Below are 27,847 nucleotides of genomic sequence, written 5' to 3' on the forward strand. Positions count from 1 at the left end.
AATCCTCAGTTGAGGGGAACATGCAATTCTACCCCCGGTTGTATAATGGCCTATGTCAAAAGTGTGACTCTTTTGTTGAGTTTTTTGTGTTTCCTGAAAAACCTGAAAAAATGACTTAGGCCATTATTTTAAGAGGGTGTCGATATTTATCTTTACCAATTACCAAAACTCATATTTACATAAAAATCACTACAAAGAAATATACACACATATATATATATATATATATATACACATATACAAATATTTACACAGCCACATATTTATAAATATACTTATACATACACTTACACGATACAAATACATACCTGCCCATTTTCTCAATTGATAACGCCCGCCCGGAACTATTAACAGGTGCTTTAGCCCTCGGGGAACTCTTTAGCACGAACGCCCCGGAGAGGAAGAATAGTCAGAGGTAAGTTGTGCTTCACGAACAATTTCAATTTCAGTTACTTTTAGCGAACACGCTCCTTTCTTAGTTTCACGTAAGAAATACTTTGACACGACGGAGTCCTAACTCAACGCTCGTGCGTCAGGTGAACGGCCCCGCCCCCTCCCTGTAAAACACCTGACCCATGCGTCTACCAAACAATAAATAAATAAATTGTTAGAATCGGACCTGAGTGTTTATTTACCCTGCGTCAGAAAACATGACAATTTATTCTGCAGTTACTCAGTAAACATCTAGAAAACAATAAGACACATGCAGGTCGGACATTTTATTTTGGCTTCATTCTCCCACCAAGTTTGGTATGCGCTCTAACCACCCGGGTAAGACGTCGGCGTGTACCAGTTGCCAGGTTAGTTAACAAGTTAAATTTGTCTCTGTTGTACCTGTTTTTATACGTTTACGGACACAGGATTGAACGTAACCAGGAAGAAAACAGAAAAGCAGTAGAAGGAAACTAATGAGGTTTTATTTGAAACTATGAAATTATAAATTGGAAGTGGTAACCCTAGAGCCAACCCAAGGACGACTAACATGTCCTCTAAACCAAACAACCATTTTGAATGTTTCCAAAACGAACTCCCAATGATCTCCCAAACTGTTAAAAAATCACTGGTATTAAATAACCAGCTCCGACCTCTGACCTCTGTGGTGAAAGTTTGGTTTGGTTTGGTTTGGTTCAGGCACCATAACAACTTTGTTTAAGGTTCATCTAAAGATCACAGTTTGGGTTAAAATAATTACCTTGTTAAGTTTAAGAACATCTGTCGTCATGGTAACATTAATAAACGTAGCTACGAAACAAAGTCAGTTCGACACGGAAAACAAACGGCGGCCTTTCGTCGTAATCACTCCGGCCACTGGAGGTTCTTTTGTCACTTGAATTTTAACATGAATTAAAAGTTAAAACTGAAACAAAACTTGTGTTTCTTTGCGTAATTATATTATTATTGTTATTTTTATTGACCTGTTTTGGAGGGAAAAAACAATATTATTGGATTGATCTTGTTCTGGGTTGATCATATATTAAGCTAGCAGCTCTCGTGTTGTTTTGTGTTGTTATGTTTTTGACATAAAGAAGCAATCATGACCACGCCCACTTAGAAAACAGGAAGTGAACACCGTGTCTTACAGTTGCCGCTGCTTGTAATCCGTCATCTTTTGTTATAGAGGATCTTTGATTGTAATTTACGCGTCCCAGCCGGGTTCGACACATTTTAGTGTCCCCTGGAAACACTTAATGGCAGCTCTAAGTTTTGAGGAAAACATATGTTGATGACACAAACTTTCACAGCTGCTTCACTCTGCAACAACAACAAAAAAAAGGATTTGAAAATGGCGAGGAGTTTTTCTGGTTTTGGCTCAGGTTACCTCTGGGTTGGGTTTTTACAGGAGGAAGGTCTTGGTGTAGCAGCGGGAGCGGGTAAATGTCAGCGTCAGATGTTGTGTTAGCATCAGTTACATTCTCAGCTTTCATAACTCGCACCTGCTGAGGATGAAAATGTTAATAAAACGTAACTGTATCAGCCAGAGAAACTAATCTCTCTCTCTCTCTCTCTCTCTCTGAGTTTCACCTTGACTGATCCACTTCGCCTTATCGCTTTCTCTCTCTGACCTTGCGGTGGCGAGGAAGTCCCTGGCGCCTTCTATTTTGGAAATTATCAGCTTTGGTTGATTGATGCAAGAGACAAAGCCTTAAATGCATTCCTCAGATAAGAGCCACACAGTAGAAAAAGGGGGGAATGTCAAATATTTGGGTATTGAATTAATCTGTGGGTCAACAGAGAAGTAGTACGAGAAAGCCCAACGCAAACAGAGCATGGGAACTTGGATCTGCCACCAACTCCCTCATGAGTCTTTGTCCTTGACTTCCAGCTGGCTGTGTGTTCTTGCCTCTGTTAAACCAATGGGACGCCTCGAAATAGTCCCGGCTTTGTGTGGCGACTGTAAACCGAGAAAGTCTTGCACTGTTTTCCATCCCCATCCATCCGTTCCCTCACGGCGCGGTGGTTATTTTGCTCTCTCTCTTTCATCCGCGGTGGAAAAAGAGGAGCAGAGCCGCAGCGTTCAGCTGCTGATTGTACTGTTTGGATTTATGCAAATCCACGTCTGAGTGCGTCCTCAGCGACTGCCGGAGGAGCTGCAGGCTCATGTCGTCGGCTGTAATGTGATTATCCTCGCTCTGTGGGGGTTGAATGTGTGGAAGTTTGTGTCTTGTCATTAGGACTGTAAATGACAGGGATGCATGGAGGGATGGAGAAGGAGCAGGGGGGAGAGTGAGGCCTGGTGGTGGGGGGGGGGGGTTAGCTTGAGATTTGAGCCATACCAGGGCTTTACTGCACGCCACAATAGCATGTGTGGTGATTGTGTTGAAGGCTTGGCGTCCGAGCCTCCCCCCGTGGACCGTTGTGCGTGGGGGCCGTGGCTTCCAGAGCTTCTCCCCTCCTTCTTGTGGCTTGTTAGATGTCTTTGTTCTGAGGCCGAAGGTCAGTTTAAAAAGAAATAAGGAAGAAGAAAAACATTACCATGGCTCTGTTCATGTATGACCTCTCCCTATAGACCGCCGCCCTTCCATTTCTTTTCTTTTTTCTTTTTTAATTTTTTTTTTATGTCCTCCTGGCAGCTCTCAGTGTCATGCGCGGATTTGAAAACCGGCAGCGCTGAGGAATTTACATCCTCGCTAATTTTAGCAACGGGTTCCTGACCAGAAAACACATCCTCCAATTTCTGTCTATATTGGTCTTCCTGCGTCTTTCCGCTGCTGTTTCTCTCACCAGCTCTCCAGGGCTCGTGCAGATTATTCTTCCTCTACAAGCCCCTCAATTTTCCTATTTTCTGAATGCAGCTGGAGCTCCTCTCCAGGTTTAATCCATGTACCAACAAGCTAAGCTGTTGGCTGTAAATGCTGTAATGAATTTATTTAATAAGACGGCGAGGAGCAAATAATTATTACCAGGGCCTTACGTTTCCCAAAGTGTGCAGCCGAGCTGTGTTTGATGTCGGTGTGAGACGACATGAGGGGGAGTGGAGAGCAGGAACACAAGCTGCTGTTGACATAAGCCTCGTCTCTCTGCAGACTCTCTGTATATCCTGCACCGCCGGCCTAATTCACTCCATATTTCTGCTGATGACACTGCTGATGTCACTCAGCACATAAAGATTCCCACAGAGCCGTCTTTTACAAGAGGCCGTGCACGTCTCAGTGCGGCTGTTACGAGGCAGATTTTCAGGCTGCTGCAGTTTTTTTTTCAAGGAGAGAATCATCAAACTCAGTTTTGAAAGAAAACATCTGCACCTGTTGTTTTTGCCTCGTCGAACCTAAAACTTTCTACAAAACTGTTTGTTTAAAAGCTCTGGTCCAAAACTGAGGCGACCGGACTGAAGGCTGCAGCATGAAAAAGGTTGCATGGTTCATATTTCAGTTTTGGTCTTTTGAAGTTTGCACATATGGAAAAACAGTATAATTTTATTTTTGTATAACCTTTATTCAGTTATACAAAATGTATGTGCTGTTTTTGCAGGAATTAGCAACACAGAAATTAAATAACGAGACAACAGGACAAAATAATAGTAAACTGGTTACAGGAACAACTACAGCAGATACAGGCAGCTTTAACATGTAAAGCCCTTTTTAACCAATCATCTGTCTTCTTAAAGAAATGATGGAAATTTTCTGACAAAGATTTTGTAAACTGTAAATCACAGAAGTTCTTAAATCGTTCAGTTTGGAAAGATGCACCAACCTTGTATATAATCTATTTAATCAGAAGATGATAGAGCTGCACAACACAAGAAACTAAGAATTAACAAAAACATTTACAATAATCATAAAATACATGAAATAATAAAGCCTCCGAGGGAAATGTCAGACTCCAGTTTGAGGTGCACAGTAACTGAAACCAGCTCTGTTAGTGTGAACATGAGGGATGTCGAGGGTTAATTAGCTCAGGAGAAACAGAAATAACAACTAGAGCTGCAACGATTCAAGTCAGTTAATCAATAAGTCGATCAACAGACGACTACATTGGTGATTGAGTCATTTCGTTTTTCTCTGGTTCCAGCTTATTTACATTCTCTGGGTTTCTTCTACGAAAATATTAGATTTACAGGCAAATGGCTGATGAACTGATACCGGAAATAAACATGAATTATCTGCCAGAAAAAGATGCGGAACAAAGATCAAACACTCAAATATGGAAGCTGTTATTTTATCTCTTCTGTCGGAGAGAGTTCGTCCACGAGGGCGGATTTTAAACTTCTCAAAGACGTGGCTGTTCTGGTCCCTGCTGGGGTGTATATCTGAGTTTACTGCTCGGTGTCGTTGTTGTTGCCACCGGAGCCAGAAAATCCACATCTGATTAAAGGGGAGGACCCCCCCCCCCCCCCCCCCCCCCCCGATTGGCTAAGATAAAAAAAAAAAAAACATATTCCCACAACATCAGAGTCAAAAACTGGCCGAGTGTGTTGATGCATAGAAGGAATCTGCCTCAGGTCAGAATCTCTCAACACAGACGTACAGGAAGATACAAATACAGCTGAACTCAGATGACACAGGTAAACACAGATGAGCGCAAACGTAAACATACGGCTATTATAGGAGCGCAGGTATGAGAAGAGCAGCAGGAAAACAAACAGATTCTGCAACATATATGGGTCAGGTTACTGTGGACAGTGTAAACAGAGCTGTGAGAGCGGCAGTGTGAGGCAGGATGAAATAAGTGTGTGTGATGCAAAACTACGGATGGTTTCATCTATTAATAGGTACAGTATACTTCCTGCTTTGACTTACATTTAACAGGGCAAGGCAGATTTATTTGTACAGCACCTTATCATACATATCAATGTGATGAACAGAAATAAAAGTAGAATTTAAAAAAAACTATTAAAATTGTATAAAACCCCAGATTATAAAACAGATAATGTTCTAAATAAAGTTTTTCTTCATTTTAAAACCAGTTGCAGTTCGGGCAGATCTGATCTGGTTCCAGCTGTTTTACCTCTGGGCTTCACTAACTCACCAGCTCCTGCAGATCTTATTAGGCTCCTATACATCGAACATTTAGTGACTTAAAGACAAGAAGTAAAACTTTGAACTGAACTCTACTGACTGGAGGCCGCTGCAAAGACCTGAGAGCTGGAGTCACGTGCTGTCTTTAGCAGCAGCATCTGGATAAGTTGTATCTGTCTAATGGTTTTATTTGGTGAACCAGTGAGGAGAGCGATGCAGTTATCGACTCCGGAGGATGTAAAGCCGTGAGTGAGTTTCTCCAAGTCAAGGTCTCTGACCCCAGTTATGTTTTTCGAGATGCCAAAATGCAGTATAAAAAGAAAAGAAATTTGGTTTTTAATTTTGAGTTGGACAAAATTTCCAATTACAAATCCAGATGCACATTTTAATCAGCAGAGTAATCAGTGATTGAATAAAAAGTTAGGTAGTTTCAAGTTTAATCACTTCCTGTATTTTTCAAATGGACTGACAACAGTCAGATCTTCTGATGTTTTGCAGGCAGCACCTAGAGGACGTCTGTGGTACTGCAACATGAGCCAGCCAGCTCTCAGCCAGTGTGGTGGTTTCTTCTAGATGCATCTTTAGACTTTTACCTCTTAACTGTATGGGTGGTATGTCCTGTAAAGCTCCATATGTGTGTCATTACATCTGATTAAATGTTTTTTTTGTTTTTTTTCTTCAAAAGAACCAAGCCTCAGACATTAATGCAATATTATGACGGAAAGAAAAAAGAAACAAACACTAAAGCGCTGTGTCATTATTCTTTTCTCTTACCCAGCAGGATGCTTCTCTCTCTGCAACTTCATGGCTCTTTTTGGTTTTTTTTTCTGCAGAGCTATTCTTTGTCTCAGCCCCCCACCCCTCACCCCCCCCTCTTCATTTCCGCCTGTCTGCATATGTTTTAGAGGCCATTAATCGTCCCCTGCGCAACATGCACCCCAGCAGATAATTACCGTCATTAAACCAATTAGGGAGCACATGGAGGGGAGGTTTGAGTCGGGCCCCGAGGCCTCCCACTCCTGCTCCTCTCTTCCAGGACGGCCGAGGTGGTCCGCTGAAGACTCTGGCAGAGCCTTAAATAAAGAAGGGAGTGAATTACTTCAGCCCAGCTCTGGATTAAGGCAATTTCCTGTTGGTGTAGCCTTCAGAGACCTTGCCAACTTCGCTGCAGGCCAAGTAAGCAGAGCCATTAGCCAGCAAACGCCCTCCCCCATTTTCACATCCTATTTTTTTTTTGCAGAGTGAAGCAGCCGTGAAGGTTGGTGTCATCAAAATATGTTTTCCCTCAAAGCTCCGAGGTGCTATTTTGGTGCTTCTGTGGCAAAGCACACACACACAAAAAAAAGAGAGATGAGAAGTGGCAGGAAAGGGAGGGGAGGGTGGTCAATCTGCAGACAGTGGTTTTCAACATGCTCAGTCCATCATGTGACTGTAGAGCTAATATTATGGTTTCATTGTGCCGCTCACAGTGGGAGTTCTGATAGAATGAGGCCATAAGACACAATACATAAGGACGTTTTGAGAGAAATGGAACCGAGACTTCCCGTTAGCGTCCACGTGTGCAGGCGAGCCGCAGAAAGTCCCTCACACTTCCTCACAAAAGTCTCATATGGTTAGTCATGTTGGACGAGGTTTGTTGAGGTGTTTCCCAGCAGTCTCCGTGTTGTGTTTGGCGTGTGCGTCTCCAAGCGCTCCAAAAATGAAAAAAGAAGTGAACGCCAGTGGAGAACAAGGAGCCTCCACACAGGCTTTTCTCTGCTGACTTGTGAATGACATGTGAGAGCCCAAGTGTAGATGTTGTAATGATTCCAGAGAACACAAACAGTGAAAGGCGAACCGAGTCCTGCAGGTTGAAGATAAGATCAAGACGAGCACGGTGCGGTCCAAGAGAGCGCTGCGGCCAAACGCTTTCAGCTTTATATTAATGGCGTGTGTTTTTATTCGCGGGACGTTAGGAAATGTGGATCAGAGAAAGTAAACAATGAATGAAACATGAAGAAATGAGAAATGATCCCACCTCAGCAGAAGAGGCAACCTTCAGCGTTGAGGGACAGTTTGAAGTTTTACAAATGCGTCTGAAGCAAACTGTAACCAATGAGTTCTTGTTTTTTAAATACTTACACAACAAAAATGTATAAATTATCATTTTTAAATGGTGTTATGTGCTTTAGCTGCTAGTGACTTCCTGGTTTCGTGTCACGGTGGTGTTGTTAGGTTTAGTAACACTGCGCCTGCAGAGAAACTTCTTGCGAACTTTGCGTTCAGTGACCGCATGGAGAAACCAGCGCTGTAACCAGAGATGGAAGAACTTCTCTCTTTATGCTAAGCTAGGCTAATCGCCTCCCTGTGTTTGGCGAGATCCTTATGCATGGACGTTCTCCAGGAATGTCTTTTCTCTGTATGAAATGTGAAACGTGTGTGTGTGTGTGTGTGTGTGTTGTGCTTCCTGTTGAGACAGTGGTGGTTTATATGTGAACGTCTAATTTAGCTGTTTGTTGTTGTTGTGTTGCTGATGTCATGTAGCCGCTCGCCCTCCGGTGGTTCATTCACAGATGCACCTCATCAAGCTCATCATGTTCCAACCTCAGCTGCTTATAGATATATATATAATATATATATACTGTCTGTTTCCTACGCTGATGATGGCCATAACTGAAACGCGTTCGCTGTTTGCGCCTGATTTAATATCGAGACTATTGAAGTTTGAGTGTCGGCATCTCCTTCACCTCGTCGGCTCAGCTGTGATCGTGCACCAGATGCAGTAGTTCTACTCTCTGCAGTACGACCAGCTCTGTACACGCACAGTATCCATCCTCTCGCCTTTCAAAGAAATGCAAATAAGCAGGTTTCTCCCACAGAGCTGAACTATTTCTCTAAAGCAGCGATGATTGTTATTTTTATACACAATGTGAAAGATCTCGTAGCGTTGTTTTTGGTCACAGCAGGAAACTACTGAGTTAAAAAAAGCAACCTCTTGCTAACATCGCCCCCACACAAACTTAACACCTGATGATGATGATGATGATATTGTTGACCGCTTTTGTTTCTGCTGCCTCCTCTTGGCCAAAAAAAGAAAAAAATATATAATTTAATTTAATATAATCATTAAATAATAATAATTCAAATCATATAAGCAAATTATTGTGACGTGTATCCACTACTGAATACTTCCTGTATCCTTAATTAACACCAGTGAACTATTTTACTTTGAAAACTGATGAGTATTATAATATTTATAAGTATTATTAAGTATTTGTTCACGGTTCATAAATTGTCGTAAATGTGTCCAATTCTTAAAAACAAGTTCTATAAATTGAATTAGTCAGAATCAAGAATCAAGTTACATGATCAAACTTGATCGTCCAGGTCGACAAGATAACTCTTTCTTTTCTCTCACAGGAAACATCTCTGACATGTCACAGCAGGAAGAGTGCAGATAATAAAATACATTTCATTAATGATGACTCACTCCCATCAAAGTGAACCAGTAGACCATGACAGCGAGGGAGCGCGCACCAGCACCGGGGGGGGGGGGACCAGGAACCAGCTCACCGAAATGGAATGCGGCCGGTTTTTTTTAATGTCATCAATCACACCTGTTCTTCTGTTATGAAACGACAGAAAACGCCGTGCTGTGAAAACCCAAAAGGTCTGGAACCGCTCAGACCTTCGTCCTATCGGGTTCAGGGACAGTCATGTGATCCAAGTAAAGAATCTGTCTGGGACAGAGTCTGAATTCAACCGATGCAATCAGAGCAAATGGAGCTTTTTACATCACAATTTGACTCATTTGAAGAAACTTGAATATAGTAATTGCAGTAAACTTAAATTACAGTATCACAATTATGACGTGAATATAAACCAGAGGCAGCAGAAACTCAAAACTCTCTCTCTGTTTCCCATTTTATTTTAGCAAGAATTATCCCACTCGCCAAACGAGTTTTCATCAGAGCCTCGTCGCGGCTGATTTTGTTATTGCATGCGATTGTACGACCTCAGACTGAACCACTGCAGCCAAACCACGCTGAGTTTTCACATAAAGCCTTTTTGACTCCTGGTTGTTTTTTCGGGTGTTTTTGTTTTTTTCGCTCCGCTGCCGTCGGCCCGACACTGGCGGAGTTTTACTGGGCAGCTCTGAAGTGTGAAATGTGGATGCGTGTGTGCGTTTGTGCATGTGAAGCAAAGGGTCCATAAAAAAAGAAAAGCATGGTGGTCTGTCAGCTTGACATTGTTAAAGGTTTAAAATATACCTCCAAGAATTTTTATTTTCATAATTTTTCAATTGTATCAAGACGGGAAGTTCCCACATCAACACAAGCTGCAAATAAAGCTGAATTAAATTTCCCCACCCAGAGGCCGAATCATTACTCAGTTTGCAATTAGAGAATCACACTTGTATCCCATCATAACGTGACAGAATAAAATAACAACCCTGTTTGATGTGTGAAATGTGTATATACGTGGTTATATTTGAGAATCATCCAGAACTGAGAGGAGTCCAACTCCCTCTTCGCCTCCAGCCACCGCAGAAAAGACTGTTGCTGGATGTCTGTGGCTTTGTGTGCGCGTGTGCGTGTTAAACACATTCTCATCTAATCAAATTCAAGATTCACTTTGTTTGATGTAAAATCTAAACAGAGGAAGGACAGCAGCCAAGAATCGACTTTTCTGCATCATGCAAGGTGAGAGACAGGAACCCCACCCCCACCCCCCCACCCTGAGCCCTTAGTGGGAGATAAGAAAGACTTTCTTCTTCTGTGCTGAGTTATTGGAGGAAGCAGTTTTTGTGTAACATCACAGACGCTCCAGTTTTGTTTAGTTTGGATCATTTACAGACGTTTCTCTGACACAGAACACATGGAGGAGGTTATTACATGAGGATAACGGCGCTGCTGCACTTCCGCCTTCTCACCACAAGAGGTCAGGCTGCTCCCACGTCTTCCCTCTCCTCTGTCATGAGCAGTTCAGTTCAACTTTATTTACCCCCCATGGGCAATTCATTTGTAGCTTCCCGGTCCATACATTTGGTCTCAACAGACCGACCAGATGGAGTGAAAACGTCAGAGGAAACATATCAAAAGGCCTGGGACAGTTACAGTAAGTAAAACGATAAATAGCCTAAAAGCAGTAAATAGAACAACATATCCAATGTGTTACTATAAAATAAGTCTTTGAAAAGATCCCAGAGGGGTTTTCAGAGTTCCTTGAGCTTTCCCGTGGGTTTCTTTGTGGGGGCGGTTTCGGGGTGGTACAGGGGTCACTGAGCGTCTTGTAGTAGTCCCCCGAGGGTGTTCCAGCGGTCCCACAAGAGGTCCCAGGGTTACTTCAGGGTTCTCCGAGATTCAGGCAGCTGGGTTTCTGTTTTTCATCTTCTTCCAAAGGTTCCTTTTTTTAAAAGGAGCCCGAGGGATCTATAGAGGATCCTTGTTTCTCCACGGCGCTCTAGGACTATGTTTGAGAGTTCCTTGAGGAGGTTTACAGGATGTGGATTTGTTCTTATTATAGCTTGATATTCAGCAGCTTAGTCTCTAGTGGCACTTGGATAAAACCTTGTTTTTAAGGACGTGTGTCTCCCTCCAGAGGGCAGCAGGTGAGGAGGTGGTGACCTGGGTGATGATGATGATGATGGTGATGATGATGATGATGATGATAATGATGATGTCTCCTTTTTATCAGTATTTTATCTTTATCTTTTTTTCTTTTTTTTTTTGAGTGAAATAAAACTGCTGCAAAGACTGAACCTGCTGCTTTGCTCAGGCTGCGTGATTCGATCCCCGGCTCCTCCCGTCTGTCCACACGGTGAAGTGCACTTGAGCAAAATATTGAATCCTAGATTACTACTGAGGGCTTATTCACAGTTTACCATCTGGACGTGTGTAAAATGGAAACGGTAATAACCCACTATTCAATGCGTTTTATTCATATTCTCAGCGCTGAGCTGAGGTTAAATGTGAACTTGGCACAAACAGGTTCTTTTAAGGGGAATATAAACATCTCTTCCTCACTGAGCACAGCTTTCTTTGAGCGTCTAAATGTTTTACCAACTCAGCACCGTCCTCCCCTGTTTCTAAAATAATTTCTAGTTTCTCTGCGAGAAGATTGTGGCTTGGTTGCCATGGCAACAGGAACCCCCCACCACCACCCTACGATGGAAGGCGAGGTGACACGAGTGATGTCAGCAATGTCCCGGTTATATTATCCCCAGTATTTGACACCGAGAGGAATCTGAGACGAAACGAAATTAATATTGTGTGTGTGTGTGTGTGTGTGTGTGTGTGTGTGTGTGTGTGTGTGTGTGTGAGAGAGAGAGAGAGAGAGAGAGAGAGACAGAGCTAACGAGGTCACAGGAGACACCTAATGATGTGCATGTAAAGGTGTGAGTGTGTGTGTTGTCAGGTGTAAATGTCTGATTGATTAAAAGTAGAAATACACATTTCAGCTCAGAGTTTATGGAGCAGAAACATCAGATAAATGATGGATAGATGGATCTCCATTCACAGTGAGAGGAAGAATAAAGTGGGAGGAGAATAGAGGAAACAGAGGGGAGGGGCCTCAATATCGTCAGCAGACATTCATGTGTTCTCCCCATTTCCTCTCTCTCTCTCTCCCTCTCTCTCTCTCCCTCCCCCCCCTCCCCAAATTGTGTCTCCCTCTCACCTCTCTCCTCCCATACAGAGAAGTCATCCAGCCTAAAGCTCATCTGGCGTCCACTCTCTTACTTTCCCCCCTCCCTCTCTTCCTCACTTCTCTCCGCTCCTCTGCTGACTAACACTTCTTCTTCTTCTTCTTCTGCCACAACTGCTGCTTGTTCTGCTCTTTCTTCTTCATCCTCTCGACCTCCCGCTCCTCCTCCTCCTCCTCCTCCTCCTCCTCCTCTTCGAGCCACCATGGTGAACAGATAACCGCCCGGCCATCCCGACACCATGGGTGCCTGCCTCTGCAAAGGTCACAAAGGTCAGTGTTTGAGCGCACCTGTTCGTGTGTGTGTGTGTGTGTGTGTGTGTGTGTGTGTGTGCGTGCGTGCGTGTGCGCACGTGCTTGCATCCATCACAGGAATAATCTGTGAAACTGATACAGCTTCATTGGAAAACTTGTAGGAGTGAATCCGTGCAGATTGCTGTACAAACAGGACTCGGGGGCTGAAGGTTGATGGGGGTGGGGGGGTGGCGGCGAGGATCACTGGATGAACAACAGAGGCTTTAGGATGTGACGGCTCCATCTGAAGCTCATCTCTAACTTGTCGTGACTTGAGGATGTGAACTGGGTTTCTATTTTCTCTCTCTCATATTTGCTCTGTCACCGGGTTTATGTGAAAATAAGGTCGTTGTTTGTTGCAGCTCCTCTGATCCGTGCTGTCAAAACAAAGGATCCAATAAAATAAAAAACCGCTGATTTAGGGTGAAGTAGCTTCTCCGTGACAACTTCCAAACAACAACCCACTTGTTATTGTGTGAGGACATGACATTTAACATCATGTCACGTCCTCGCACATTATTTTTCAGCCTGACTCTGAAATAAAGTCCTGCTTTTGTTCAGGAAGCGGCTCCTTTTGCACTTTCAAGCTGGGAGGAAAGCAGCTGTGTGTGTGTGTGTGTGTGTGTGTGTGTGTGTATGTGTGTGTGTGTGTGTGTGTGTGATGGTGGGATTTAACCCCACAAGGACAGAGGATTGGTTCGGGAATCATGATAATGTTTCCTGACATGTTAATAACATCTGATGAGGCCGGTGTGTGTGTGTTTGCTGGTGACCGTGATTTAAAGTAAATTGAACGGTATCACTTGCCTCCTGTTGCTGTAGCGTTTCCATAGTGACAGCCAATTGTCTTGACAAGACCTCTCTAGGGATACCCCAAGCGTGTTTGTATTCTTGTGTGTGTGTGTGTGTGTGTGTGACTGACCTTTCTAATGATGTTAATTCTCCATCACACTGACCCCCACACACACACTTCATTTCCTCCTGTCTTTCATATGAACCTCATCACCATCAATTACAGAGCAAACACTCAGTGTGGGTCAGGGTGAGGATAAATACGCCAAGAGGATTCAAGGCTCTCGTCTCTTCTCTATTATCTATTAGCCTCGCTTGACCCTTGGGTTTTGTCTTTAAAGACCATGACACGTGCCTATAAAACACACACGCACACACGCACACACACACTGTAGAGCATGAATCTAACCACAATACGTTTGGGTGATTCCCTGCAGAGCTCCACTTCCCCATGACGGTGCTGCAGGACCAGACTGAGGAGGGTCGGCCATCCACTGTCAAGGTGAGCGAAAGCTCGACCCCTCCCCACATGTATCGGCTGTTACGGTGTCCATTCACAAGAATCACTGGAACTACTTTTGTAGCAAAAAGTAGTCCCTATACAAACAGTTGAGTGTGTGTTCGGTGGATTATTCAGAGTGATGGGGATGCTCAGTGACGATATCTTGAAGGAACTTCTTCAAATTCGGCAGAAACGTTCATTTTGACTCAAGGATGAACTGATGAGACTTTGGTGGTCAAAGGTCAAAGGTCAAGGTCAGTGTGACCTCACAAAATGCAGCAATTAAGAGAAACTTTCACACAAATGGTTAATATTACAGTGGACAGACCAGGAACAGCTGTATATACTGTTGATGTAGTGTCAATAGAAATAGTAATACCCATAGATAATGGCATCATCATTATCATCATTATAATAATCATAATTTTTGATGATAATATTAACAATCACAATAGTAGTAATAACAGATTGGGAGGTAACTTACAGGGTGAATAAATCGAAATAAATAAATGAAAACATTGCTTCTATGCAAAGAGAGAGAATCATTTTATAAACTTTTTATTTGCCAATACGAGTTAATTTTTTTATAGCATTTCAAATGAAAACGCACATTAAACCTGCCAAACAATGTTCTGTAATGACGATTTAATAATGCTTTTACGGATTCATGTACACTGAATAACAACTATGTCAAAGAATAATTAATTCTGTTTGTTAAAATAAAAAAAAAGAAAAGATGGAAACTAACGAAGGAACCAAGGAATTCAAAAGTCGTCCTTGGTTTTTCAGTGACCACACATTTGGCGATGAAGCATCTGCTGATGTGAAAAACAGAACCAGCATTTACTTGCTCGGCTTTTCCCACTTTGGTCATTTAACGCTCAGGTGACTTTTACTCAGAACTGTATTGTCTGTAGAACTCGTCTCCATCAGTTTGTATAAGAGCCGCGCACCATGCACTCATGTGTAACCGTGCACTTACCAGCAATCCCATTTCACTTGTAGCGTCTTCAGAGAAGCTCCTTCTCTCTCAGGCCCAGAATACTAAACCCAGAGGTCCATCTGAAGAGCCGCTCCTCTCCGTCCACAATGACTGCAGCCACTCGGGTGTGAACAAACCACACGGGCTGCAGTTTAAAATATCTTCCTTTTTAATCGCAGCTCGTTCAGACACCATTTTCCTTAGAAAAGAAAAAGTTGGAAATTTTGAGAAATTCGAGGCGTAGCACATAAGAGGATGTCTGCATATGTTACTGTCTGTGTCTCTGGTGATTTATATGGTTCAAAACTGCTCTTCTCTGAGATTGAGTAAATCTCTTTATGGCCTGAAACCCATAGAAAATGTTATTTTCTCAGTTTCCAGTGGAAATACAAGCGTTTTCTCTTCCTTCTCATATCAGACGTCTTGTATTGTCCTCCTTCTCCTGTGCAGGACGGCCAGAATCCCTCCAACGGCAACGTGCCAGATAAAACCAGCCTCTACGACATTGGCGAGCTCGCCACCTCGTCTTTGATGGGTGAGACTGGACACACACACACACACACACACACACACACACACACACGCACACCGATTTAGTTCATGTTGTGTTGCATTATGAATCAAACATACGAGACTGGGAGAAAAACAAGCTGGGGATTTGAATTAGTAACCACAGGAGGTTAGAAATGTGATTTCCCTTTTCACTTATTCTCTCTCTCTCACTCACTCACTCACTCACTCACTCACTCACTCACTCACTCACTCACTCACTCACTCACTCACTCACTCACTCACACATACATACATACATATGCTATAACAGAAATACATTTCCTCCTCTATCTTTGACTCCGACTTCCTCCTCTTTTTAAATTTTTTTATCCCCTTTTCCCTTCCTGTGTCTGTCTGCCTCATCATGGCCGCTTCTCCCTGTCTGCGGGAGGTTAATTATCTGAGTTAATGTGTTATGCCTTGCTGAACTTTTCCCCGATGAAAGGTCCTTTATTACCCCGACAGCGTAATGATGAAAGCCTCATGAATGTGTTTGATAAATGCAGACACCCAGGCGGACGGCTGAGCGGCTGACACCTGCTCCAGGAGTGACAAAATCACTCCAGTAAAATAAATAAATAAATAAATGAAAAAGCTTTTTAATGTTTAATCAGACTTAATCACTCGTCACTGACACTGAAGAGGAAAAGTTCTGTGGTCAATCACAAAGTGCAGCTGACAACCTAACAGCTCAAATCAGATTGAAGTATGCAAATTCAAATATTATTATACAAATTGGATCATTATTTAAAAAAAAGAACATCACGCACTCGTTGCTGAATTTATTCTTTTGAAAAATGATGTTTGGCAGATGAATCGGGCTGATGTGATTGTAGCGGCTCCAAGAAACTGAAATGTTCATTAGATTTCACAAATGAAATCGTTATTGGACCAAACGAAGGAGAAATGGGGTGATGACAGTTTTATTCCTACAGCTGAATAGTGGGATTAACATGCAAAGCTTGTCCTGAGGAAGAGGTGACGTGACAGGGAAACAACAATGGTCATAAATCAAATGGGTTTGTGGTAGTTAGAGAGTGTGAATGTGCAGAGTAAATCTCACGGAGATTCAGACACAGATATCCTGTGTGAGGTTCATAGGGAGCATGAAGGTGCCCATTACATATCATGGCAATTTGATTATTTTATTCCCCATGTACAATTTCTATTTTTTTTACTATTATTCGCCATTTTTTTCATGTTTCAAATGCTTTATTATTCAAACCATTTTCCATTGCATCTTATTAAAACTATTAAACATTGAAAATGGAGCAAACAATCATAACTTTTCAATTAAGATACATTAAATATGGACAATACATACAATAAAAAAATACAAACAAAAATGGTAAAAAAAAAAAAAAAAGAAGAAGAAAAAAAAAGCACAAAACCAAACTATATACGAGAGATGTTAAAGGGAAATATTATATAATAACGGTCAGGGTTTGTTTAGGTTTAGGAAAAGATGCTGATTTGGGTTAAAATAAGTACTTCCTCAACATTAGACGATCTTTGTTGTCATGGTTACAGTAACAATGACGTGTGTAACTTTGTCGAATGGTCACGTGCGAATCAACCCCCCCCCCCCCCCCCCCCCAGCAGGGAGCCACGCTTCATACAGTGCAATATATCTGTCTGTTTTTACAAGTTGACTGGCTCTGGTCGTTTCATTAAACTCGTAACTCCCTCGTCGCCGTGGCAACGAGATAAACAAGTCTGAGAAACCCGATGATTTCTTACAGTAACCGGAGAAAGTGAGACGATGTGTTGACAAGCTCGTCCCCTCCCCCTTGACTTCATCCACAACCACACCAGATATTTTCCACCTGCTGGTTTCTGTTTCAATCAGACTTCTGATGAGGATCGATACCAAATAATTACATCACAGCCATTAATTTTTACACGTTTTAATTGTATTTGTGACAGATTGGTGTCACAACTGCAATTCTCCACACAGAGAGCTCTACACTCACCCCTACCAAAACCGGTTCAATTAAATTAAATTCAACTCAGTTCAGTTCAGTTCAGTTCAATTCAGTCAATTCAATTCAATAAACTTTATTTGTTCCCAGGGGTCAATTTAAATGGCACATAGTCTAGACGTTAAAAGCACACAAAAACACATCTGTACACATCAGGAAAATGACAATGACACAAACAACATCAGTGCAAAACCAATCCCGTGATATTATAATGACAGTAACAACAACAACATGGGAGAATGACATCACTAGTCAAGTAAATAACTGTAAACATTGGCCGTATGACAGAGAGTCCTAGTTCAATAAAAGCTTATGTTACATATACATGCCTCTACAGTATAGTCTGCATATTGGCATATGAAGGTGTATGAACACCAGCAAAAGTCCAAGAGAACAGAACATAACTACAGTATTATTAATTCATTATTCCCCTTAACCATCCGTGTAGTTGAGCCCCGTCGTTGTGACGTTACACAGGAAGGCAGATCTGTTTGAACCTCATAATGGAAGTGTTTCCAGGGGACACTAAAGAGTGATGAACCTGGCTGTTGTTCAATGCTTTGAACTTCAAAAGTCAGTGCGTCCACACCGGGTCCATCACTTTTTAGTGTCCCCCTGGAAACACTTCTGTTGTGTTGTGAGTATTTGTAGCACGTGTTGTTAAATTGATGAAGATGTTTTTCTGAATTTGTTTGTGTGTGTTTTTTTTGTTTTTTTTTTTCTTTAAGTTGCAGTGCGTTGAGCTCCCAGGGCCACCGTACATTTACTTTTGGTTCAGTCTCACTCATTTTGTGGCACAACAGGAAGCTAATATAGCTTATATTTCCCTCAGGAGTTCACAGAGACCAACTAAAGAGCTAAAAGGAGACTTAATATGGTCGGCAAGATGAAGTTCTTCAGCCACGAATGGTGCACAGATATTCCTTTGAGGATGCATAGAGTTAAAGCAGGTTAAACGTTATGCTACCATCCAACTATGCAAACACAGACAACACAAATCTGACATTTTGGCAAACAAAATGTCCTGAACAACACAGTGTGCATCAGCCTCCTCAGGAGCTTGGCAGTGCCTTAAATGCTGTTTGTTAGCTTCCAGATATCTTGCTGCTGCCCACTGCACTCACTTTAAACACATTACTATCACACGGGGTGTTAACGCCACCTGAATGTGATTTGCTCCTTTTCACACAGCGACGTGGACAGTAAACCCAAAATACGCACATCTTGGAAAAACAAATGGGATTTTCCCGCTGCGTTTGCACAACCTAAATAGATGCGACGCAGCCTCCTCGCCATCAACAAGCAGCCAGAACAGAGACTCATAACAGAGTTGTCGCAGTGTGAAAAGCAGTAGGTGTTACAGTTCGTAACAAAACACAGGCTGTTGAGCTCAAATGAAAATAACACGTCATGAGGTTCTTCTCAGTTTCAATTAGTCCAGGCGGCCAACTTCCGCAGCTCCCTTCCTCTGCATCCTTTTCTCACTCTAATATTCTTCCTTCCTTCCTCTGTTCCTTGTTTTTCTCCTCCGTCCTCCTCACTTCCTCCGTCTTGACATTTTTTTGCCCTTTTCTTCCTCATAGCTAATTTCTTACGTTAGCCTTTATTCCTCATTCTGTCTTTCCACCTTTTGACTTTTCAACCTTTTCCTTTTTTTGCCCTTTTTACATCATTTAATTTTCCTGTTCTGCGGTGTGACCTAGGTTTGCGGTCACTTTCATTTCAACTCTTCATTTCCCAAGACCTTTCTACCCTCGTCTCTTGTGATTAAAGACAATGATGGCAGGGAGGGCCCAGTGATTCTGTGGGTTATGAATATCATATTACTGTAGAGATAGCAACGGTGTTAAAATGCTAATTTCTGGGTTCTGCAGCAGTCGATCGTTGAATATGAAGCTATGTTTTATTTTATAAGCAATATGCAATTTATTTTGTATCTTTGCAGATACCTCCATTCAATTTAATGCATTTATGATTTGAGTGACTCTGGGTATATAAGTCATGATTGGGCTTGTGTTGCGTTCTTAAATTGACATTTTTGACATTGACATAATTTATTAAAGAGAGCGTTTCATTCCTGTCCTCCAGCAGCTGCACTCGCTTCCTGTTAAACACATTATTGATTTCAAGATTCTGCTTCTCACTTTTAAGTCACATCACAACCTCACATCTCCATATCTCTCTGATCTACACCCAGTCTGTTCACCTGTACTCTCAATCTTCCTCTCCCACTAATCTCACTGCACCTCCTGCCAGTCTGACCACCATGTTGCCCCTCGACTCTGGACCTCACTTCCACAAAACATCCGTAATATTGATTCTCTTCCTATTTTCAAACCCCCCCCCCAACAGTGTTTAATCATATTTACTTTATGCAATTATATTTGTTCTGATTCATTTAGCATTTCATGCCATGTACTTGCATTTTACCTTTTGCTGTTTGCTGTAAAGTGTAGTAGTAGTTTACTTTGTCTGTATTGTGGTTTGTCATATTGTCTCTTTAGGAGGAAACCGTCACTAATGCTGACGTCCTTCCTCAGGGATTGAAGCTGTTGTTTTTCTAATTTTGATAATCTAACCTGTGACAACGCATGAACTGAGGATGAAAGGGCCACTATTGTTAGTAGTAGTTGTTAAATGTGTTTAAATGTGCCAAATTTTATTTTTGTAAAGGTAAACATCCTGTTTAAAGAGACATTTTTCTATTGCTAAAAGAAAAACAATATTTTCAAACACACCTGTTACAGCTTTCATATGCCCACATATCCTCCTGTATTTACTGATGCACAGTACATCCTTTCATGACCTCCTCCATGGTTATTGTCATAAATGTTAATAACTCACTGTCTGTATTCAGGGATTTTCTTTCTGACACATGCACACATCATGAACTGTCTTGTATCATGGGATATAATCATGTCTGGAAAATCAGACAAATGTTTTGCAGGAGCATTTAAAAAAAATCAAAACATGCATTTGGATTTTTACTTATTAGTGATTCTACTGGACACCGACATGTTTTCTGTTTAACATCAAAACACACGAGTCACAGAGGGGCTGCTGTTGTTGCTGTTCGTTGTCGTCCTTTGCTCTTCAGTCCACTGCCAGTTTTCCATGGACCTTGAAGCTGTACAGGCAGGAGTGGTCAGGGTGGCCCCAGTTGCTCTCGACGTGCAGCTTCACGTGGTTGAAGACGCCTCGTTTGTTATCCTGAGAGAAGAGAAACGGGGGGAGAGAGAGTCAGTTGTGATGGTCAAAAATGAGTGACAGGGATATGGTGAATACAACAAGGAAAGCAAACCGTAACCCTCGTAATGTGTTTGATAACGTGGTGTAATACTCGCAGGTATTTTGAAAGTCTGTACAGGGTCCCCGTCCTGATCATAAAGAAAGGTTCCTAGGTTGGTTTCCTCGTCGCCCAGATTCTCCATGGCCTGATAGAAAGAAAGAGACGGACGTCCAGTTGAACACCTTGTTCTTCTCCATGTGACCGGATGTCTGCAGTGTTAACGGTGAAACATTTGTGAACTTACGTAGACTGAAAACTCCCTCGGGGCGGTGGTAACGGTGCCAGTTGGTGACAAGTTCTTTGAGATGTGACCTAGTGTCACATGGCTGATGGTGACTCGGTGGGAGAGGGCGATGAACAAATGTCCCCGCCCGCCCGCAAATGCCCAGCAGCGACCCGGAAGCAGAGGCGAGTGTCCCTGAGGAGAGAGAGTGAAAAGCAAGTGTGTTGCATGTATAAAAATAATAACATCATGCAGTCCCACCACATAGCAGTGTTTCTCTGTGCGTGTAGTTCCCACCTGAAGGACAGTCTGCGGGGGGACGGGCTGCTGCTTTAAAGGTATTCCAAAAAACATCATGGACGTCTCTTTGGTCTGGAACGATTTTGACGACAGATGAGGAAACACTTTTGCTCCTGCACACAACGACAACGACAACAAACAACAACGACAACAACGACAACGACACATGAAAAGAGAGTGAGAAAACAGTTTGAAATTTGAAGTGTGAAGTGTGAATTACAATCTGGCAGATGAAGATGATGAAGATGATTTTAGATGTCTCACCCAATGACTCGAGAGCAAAGTTGGCTAGAGTGTCTGCCACTGGGTGGAGGTAGTTCATCTGCGTCTTTAACCCCAGCAGCTCGTTCTGCAGCTCTCGCACCTGCCTCTCCATCTCTTCGCATTGTGCAGCTGGGTCCTGCAAATGAGAAGAACTTAATTGAACGTTGGATATTGACATGCCTACGATAATGTGCGTTTGACACTGCAGATAAGAATATCTTTGGACTCTTGATTGTATTTTTTGGAGCTGCTTTTGTGGGTCATACCAGGGTCTTCAGAAGAGGTGAGACAGGTGATTTGGAGAGTCCTGCATCCACAAAGTTGCTGCTCAGCATAAGAGTCAAGAATGCTAATCCTGATCATCGGAGAGACACAAAGCATGAGATCAACGGCTCATAAATTTACTTTTCCACAACCTAAAACTTGTTCTGACAATTTGTGTCCATGCACTGGGTTGCAATCTAAAGAGAGACAACTCTACAAAACCCACAAGCCGCACAAGATTGAACTATTTAAGGAAGGAGAGATCACTTACCTAAACACAGGGGGAGTATAAGGAAGACAAAGCGGCGGTTGCCATTCCCGTTGACGGGGGTCTCTCTTCCTTCGGGCTGAGAACAGCCAAGAGCCTTACGACTTAGGAAAATCCTGGATGTAAGGAAAATGAGAAAAGAGTGAGAGCTGTGGAGATGTATGAGGAAGAACAGCTGACAGATACAGCAAGACAGTGACAACCACAAATACATACACAGACACTCCGGCTTACCGATACACCGTCTCCCTGTAGGTAACTGATGATTCTCCGTTATTGTTGTAGTATCTGGAGGTTTCCAGTCGGATGCTTTTTCGTGACATGACTGTGAAACAGTTTTACATGAGTATATGAGCTGTTCTTTTTTTGTCTAATGTCAATTTTCAAACATAATATCACACATAACTGACTCATTAATATGTAAGGATTTGATTCTTCCTCAGTCCCTCCCAAAGGTTAATGAAGATCAATTCAATGTTATGACATCAGATCTGAAAATAACCTTTATCTTCCGTTTTACTCATCGCAGTGTCCACTTTTTATTTCGGCACAGAAAAGATAAGTCGCTGAATAAGTAACTGAATAATTATAAAGTTGTTTTTTTACTTGATTAAAATTAAAATCATCTTTTTAAAAACAAAGTAAAAATATGAAAAAAAAAAATTTCTGTGTCCTTTTCATTAGTTAACATTTAGGGGTTATGGCTTTGGAGCAGCCACCTTCCAATTGAAAGTACACTAAATTATTATTTTATATATTTTCAGCTTACACCTATCTCAAATATTATTTTGGGTTTCTATAGACAATAGTAGGAGCTTAGTAAACATCTAAGATTACCATACTTAAATGATTCTTCAATGCTTTTCATTGTTTTTTGTTTCAGGGACAGCAGTATTACTACATTACATATACAAAGTTTTGGTACTCTGCTGACTGAATGTGTTTTCTTCAGATCTCTAACAGAAACAATTACTTACTTTCTCAGCGGATCAACACGTTGGTCGTTTGTAGCAGTTGAGAGTTAGTTTGTTTCTAAAGCAGTGAAATCTAAAACGCACGAGATGTGATTGTTGCGTCAACGTTCTATTCGCGTCATGAGTCAGACCGTGGAACTACAAGCCGAACGTTACACACACGCGTAACGTGTGCGCGCGCATTCACGTTTATAAATGTATCCTGGTTCATGATTCTGGGTCAGATTATTTGTTAAGGTAAATTTAAAAATGATATAAGAGGCACATAAATGTACCAAAACAACATAAAAAAAATAATGCATGAGAATATAAAATAAAACAAATAAAACAAGTAGAAAAAAAAACAAAACACATCTAATACACAAAACTTAGCACATTGCCACCACTGTGATGAAAAAAAACCCTGTCCTTTACACACTTCATGTTCCCAGTCAGCAAACAACTGAATAAAGTTTCCAAGTGTACACAAGAGCCAACAAAAAATATATAATAACAAGCTGCAACAATCATTGGCCCACTCTAGAATTGCCATGATATGCTCGACAACAAAGCTAGCAGTACACCAGCAAGCGATAGCAACATTTGCCAACAAGTTAGCTAACGTTATCATGCTACTGTAGCCGGTCACTAATGAAAACATACATGTAATATTATGAAGGATCAAGTTACTTACACATTGAGGAGAAGAAAAGCCAGTTCAGAGTGAAGCTGGAGCCGTTAAGCAGCTCTCCATCTCGGTAAAGTCAGACCAGTCTGGGCTCCATGGTCGGCCTGGGAAAGAAGTTCAGCCTTGGACTTGACACTGATGGAGTCGGTAAAAACTTAAAAAACTTTAAGGATGATAATCTCTTTGTTTTGGCTTCCTGCAGCTCGTTTTTTCATTTGCAGCGCGTTTCCATTGTTGTGTTTGTTTTTGTATTTTCATATGTGTTTTTGAATCTGCATCGTTTCTGAATTTGCAGCTTGTTTCTCCTCCTGTCATGAAGGGTTCTTTGATACTTGTACAAATGACAAAATATTGTAAAACAATGTCAGCATGCACCATGCAGATGACTGACCAATCTGTTTTGAGTTTATTAAATACCTGCAGTGAATCCTGAGGCACAGCAGGGTCATTTTTTATTATTAGAATCTCCAGATACACCAGAAGGATTGCTCAGGATCTAATATTAATAAATGTTCTGTACTCTTCTACACATCTAAAATGTCTTCTGTTAAACACAAACAGTGCAGGTTGTTTTGGAGTAAAGCAGAGTAAACTAACCTCCATCAGAGCTGTCTAAAAACATTTTATTTCAGAAGCTAAAAGTTTAAATCTGTGTCCTCTGGAGAGTTTCCTCTGTCCTGTCAAGTTCAGCGCTGCAGAAGTGCTGTCAGTAATAAAGTAGAAAATGTGAAATTCTGTCCAAAATCACCTTGGGTCCTTTTGCACTCTCATTTTCAGTCTCCTCCAATTTGTTTTCTGTGAAGCTCTATATCAGCAGGCAACAGCAGACATGCTTCTTTTCATGGTTCAGGTTGTGCAAATCAAGAGTAAATGTTCGCTTCCAAAGACTGAATTATGCTAAAAAAGCAGAATTTCCTCTGAAGTATAACCATCTCATGATTCAGTGTGTCACCTTTTTCCATTTCCGTATCCTGCTGTCTCTTGCTGTGGCATTTTTTGCCCTTCTCTTCCTTTCTACTGTACGCCATTTCATGCTTTACCTTTTCCTGGATTTATCTCCCTCTTTCCTCTGCTACCACACTCACTGTATGTCTGGTCTAGTCTCTATATCTAATCCACTTTATCAAAATATATCCCTCCTTTTCCTGCCTTTTATTTAGGTCTGGTGGCCACGATAAAGGAGCATATCACCAAGCCGACAGCAATGGCCCAGGGGCGAGTTGCTCACCTGATTGAGTGGAAGGGGTGGGGTGGAGGCGGCGAGGCCGGGGGACGTGGGGGCGGCTGGAGCGGGGCCTGCGGTAAAGGAGGAGGCTGGGGGGGGATGGGAGCCGAGCTGCAAGAGGATGAACAATTCTACTCCCAAATGACGGATGAGATCAAGGAGGCTCGCTTTGCTGCAGGTGAGACAGACGCGTTGAGTTTAATCCAAGAAAAACAAGATGTGGTGAGGGGAGATGAAGTGATGCTCAAATCCCTCCAGGCATTGTTTTTATTTAATTGGCCCGTGCAGAGGGAGCGTCTACAGAAATCAATAGCCCTTAAGACTTCTCATGACAGTGACTCAAATGTAGTGCACTTATTTGATTTCCCGTTGTTTGTGATGGTGGTACACGTGGTGAAAAACAGCTTCAACTTCCAAGAAAAGCACCAGGAAATTGTTTGTGTGCCGTTTGTTTCACAGGAGTGGCGGAGCAGTTCGCCCTCGCTGAGGCGTCCATGGATGTGTGGTCGATGAACGACAACTTAGAGCAGCCCTCCACCAGTTTACAAGGTTGGTCATGTGACCTGCTCTGTGTGAACTATAAACAAGGTGACATCATTAAAAAACCAAAGCTTTTCTGCTGAATTCGCCTCTGTCTGGGTTTGACTGACTGTAATCTCAAAGTCCTTATTTTACCCAGAAGCCTTTTCTTTTATGTTGATGATGGAGAAAAATTAAAACAGATTACAGAATTAATTCCTGAGTCACAATATTATGCAAATATAATGTCTCAAAGCGTCACAGAGCAGATCCCCAATAATTAAGCAGCCCCATTTAAGTGGATGAAGGTTTGCTGGCAAACATTTATTTAGCTTGTTTATTTGGATCAAAGGAGTGAACAAGTTTAATGACATCACCATTTTGCCTCAGATTTTAGCAATCCTATGATGACGGTCTGTTTGACACTTGTGTGCTGTACAAACATTCAGGGTCTCCAGAGGAAGAATCCTGTTGACTTTCATCACGCATCACTAACGAGTCTAAAATATCCACATTCAACATTTGGGCCCATATAGCATGTTAGTATGCTAATGCTAGCATGTTAACATGCTGTTACTCTGCTCAGTATATACAACTCAGTGCTGTGTATACATATATACATCTTTTTTTAATGTCTACGCCCTCTGGAGACAAATAAAGTTTCTTGAATTGAATAGAATAGAATAGGCTCCACACCGCACCAGAAACCACTGGAGTACTGGGTCCTCAAGCAAAGGCCTGTATCATGAATAAAAACACTGAATGATAAATAAATAATAATATAAATCTAGCAGCAGCTGGTTCACAGTAATGGGATCTTCTTTTTTTTTTTTTAACCAATGCATCATAGTATATATCTGCCTCTACAACCTGAGAGGCCCCAGGTGTCACTGTTTTCCTTTGTGTGGATCAAATCATTTTTCAGTGTCTTCAAGAAGCTGATACTGTGTTATTATCCCTCCTCAGCAGCACAGAGCCACTTCCTGTCTCAGTTCCTGCTGGACGGCGGAAGCGTCGGCATCCCCCAGCACCTGTACAGCATCCACGCCCAGACGTATGGCGGCAACAACAGGGCGGCCAGCCTGGTCCCTGTGCCGCGGGTTGACTCCATTTCCCCAACGTCAACCTATCAGCAGGACAGAGATCGTCCCTTAGAGGACAGAAGCACTGTGACTGCGGAGGCTGCTGTCCGACACGTAGACAGCAGCTCGCTATCCGAGGATGATGTTTTTTATAACTAGGTTTAAGGGCAAAACAAGCCAGCAATCTTGATGGCAATCTCTTAAAACGAGCCTCACAGAGAGGACTTGAGTCTCAACCACCAGCTGTGACTGATACAAAAAATAAATAACCGCGGACATCTGTGAGATATCTGGAGAAAACTCCTCAAATGGCTTCGTGTGGATGAGTTTAAGAGCCTGGTCGTCGGGTACAAAGACTCCAAATAGTATTTTCTCCTCGGTTGAGACGTGTACTTTTTGTGAATGTAAATAGTTCCACAGTTACATTTTAATTTTTTATTCAATGTACATTTAACACTTTCATATTATATGTAGAACTCAACTGTGAACAGTCAAGCTGGTGTAAATATCTTGTTATAAAACATCAGTTTTAATATATGTGCTGTATAACGCTGTCCACTTCTATTCTGATCCCTTTATCTTTCACATGGACGGACTTGAACAGACGAATCTGGTGATGGAACAAATCACCTGAAGTCCAACCTGCAGAGGAGATATCACCAAAGAAATTGAAATTGTGTCTCCTTTGAGATCTCACATCTGAGACTGTTATGAAGAAAAAGCGTTCATCCAATTATCCGAGTCCCAGCCGTGATTAGCTATTATTCACACTCTCTTGTCTGAGAGGGGAGCGGTTCAGAGAAAAGATGAGTGCATGAAAAACAGAACATGGCGGCAACGCATGTGGTCGGTGTGTATTTCTGCATGCATGTCAGAACTGTGTGTGAGAGTCAGGGGTAGTTGGAGACTGGAGGTGTTAATGTTACCTGTCATGGTGTTCTTTTAGCACACGGCTTACACAGAGCAGAGCTGCATTGTGCGGCGCACTGAGCCTGTTTATCTGTTGTTATCTCAGTGCGACTGTGAATGGTGTTCAACGGATGTGGATAAAACAGAACAAAAGGCTGTGCACGGCTGGAACGATGGCAGCCGTCATAACAACAAAAACCCAACTGACTTGAGGTGTAATTAGTTTCCTCAGTGTCTGACAGTGAACTGGACAGTTTCCCTCCGACGAGCTGTAAGTGATTGTAGTGTTGTGTCTCGGTTCGTCTATAGGTTTATGGATTAGAGAAATACTGTAGGTGCATAGAAGCAAAATGATTGGTTCATCAAAATCAATATTGACTGAAGAGTCTAGAAACAACAGGAAACCAGCAACTGCACACAATTATGTTTTTAGTAGACTTTTAATTTCCTTAGAAAATGATCTGCACACACTTAAATTGTCTTCGATTAAATTGTCTCCTGAAAGATTTCCTTCAAGACTAATTCCAGTTTAAAACTTGGCTTTTATTCTTGTGAGTCTGCCCTCGTGTTGTCACAGCGTACAGAGATCTCAGCAATTACTTGAGTACAATGTTTTTTATAA

General features: G+C 42.1%; 2 protein-coding genes across 2 annotated transcripts; one reads left to right on the plus strand and one right to left on the minus strand.

Moving 5' to 3' along the window:
- The first annotated feature begins 12,085 nt into the window (after positions 1-12,085).
- Positions 12,086-27,760, plus strand: fam131c (family with sequence similarity 131 member C). Its single transcript, XM_023407847.2, has 6 exons — positions 12,086-12,410; positions 13,661-13,725; positions 15,158-15,242; positions 24,651-24,893; positions 25,175-25,264; positions 26,201-27,760. Exons 1-6 carry the CDS (start codon positions 12,380-12,382, stop codon positions 26,473-26,475), a joined length of 789 nt encoding a protein of 262 aa, XP_023263615.1. The 5' UTR covers positions 12,086-12,379; the 3' UTR covers positions 26,476-27,760.
- Positions 20,319-22,204, minus strand: LOC147819036 (SUN domain-containing protein 2-like). The gene is made up of 8 exons (XM_087174410.1): positions 22,084-22,204; positions 21,853-21,965; positions 21,584-21,672; positions 21,318-21,453; positions 21,051-21,166; positions 20,775-20,948; positions 20,586-20,675; positions 20,319-20,451 (listed from the first exon to the last, which is right to left on the minus strand). Exons 1-8 carry the CDS (start codon positions 22,170-22,172, stop codon positions 20,335-20,337), a joined length of 924 nt encoding a protein of 307 aa, XP_087030536.1. The 5' UTR covers positions 22,173-22,204; the 3' UTR covers positions 20,319-20,334.
- Positions 27,761-27,847: the final 87 nt, after the last annotated feature.

The sequence above is a fragment of the Seriola lalandi genome, unplaced genomic scaffold, assembly GCF_002814215.2.
Source record: "Seriola lalandi dorsalis isolate HSWRI2012SDOR001 ecotype SW California unplaced genomic scaffold, Sedor1 jcf7180002054349, whole genome shotgun sequence".
In the NCBI taxonomy this organism is placed as follows: Eukaryota; Metazoa; Chordata; class Actinopteri; order Carangiformes; family Carangidae; genus Seriola; species Seriola lalandi.

Coding starts and splice junctions, on each gene's coding strand:
- fam131c (XM_023407847.2), top strand. CDS start 12,380: ATGGGTGCCTGCCTCTGCAAAGGTCACAAAG. Junction 12,411..13,660: donor CCTCTGCAAAGGTCACAAAG/GTCAGTGTTTGA, acceptor GATTCCCTGCAG/AGCTCCACTTCCCCATGACG. Junction 25,265..26,200: donor GCCCTCCACCAGTTTACAAG/GTTGGTCATGTG, acceptor ATCCCTCCTCAG/CAGCACAGAGCCACTTCCTG.
- LOC147819036 (XM_087174410.1), bottom strand. CDS start 22,172: ATGTCACGAAAAAGCATCCGACTGGAAACCTCCAGATACTACAACAAT. Junction 21,966..22,083: donor TACAGGGAGACGGTGTATCG/GTAAGCCGGAGT, acceptor CCTTACATCCAG/GATTTTCCTAAGTCGTAAGG. Junction 20,452..20,585: donor TACAGACTTTCAAAATACCT/GCGAGTATTACA, acceptor CTCTTCTCTCAG/GATAACAAACGAGGCGTCTT.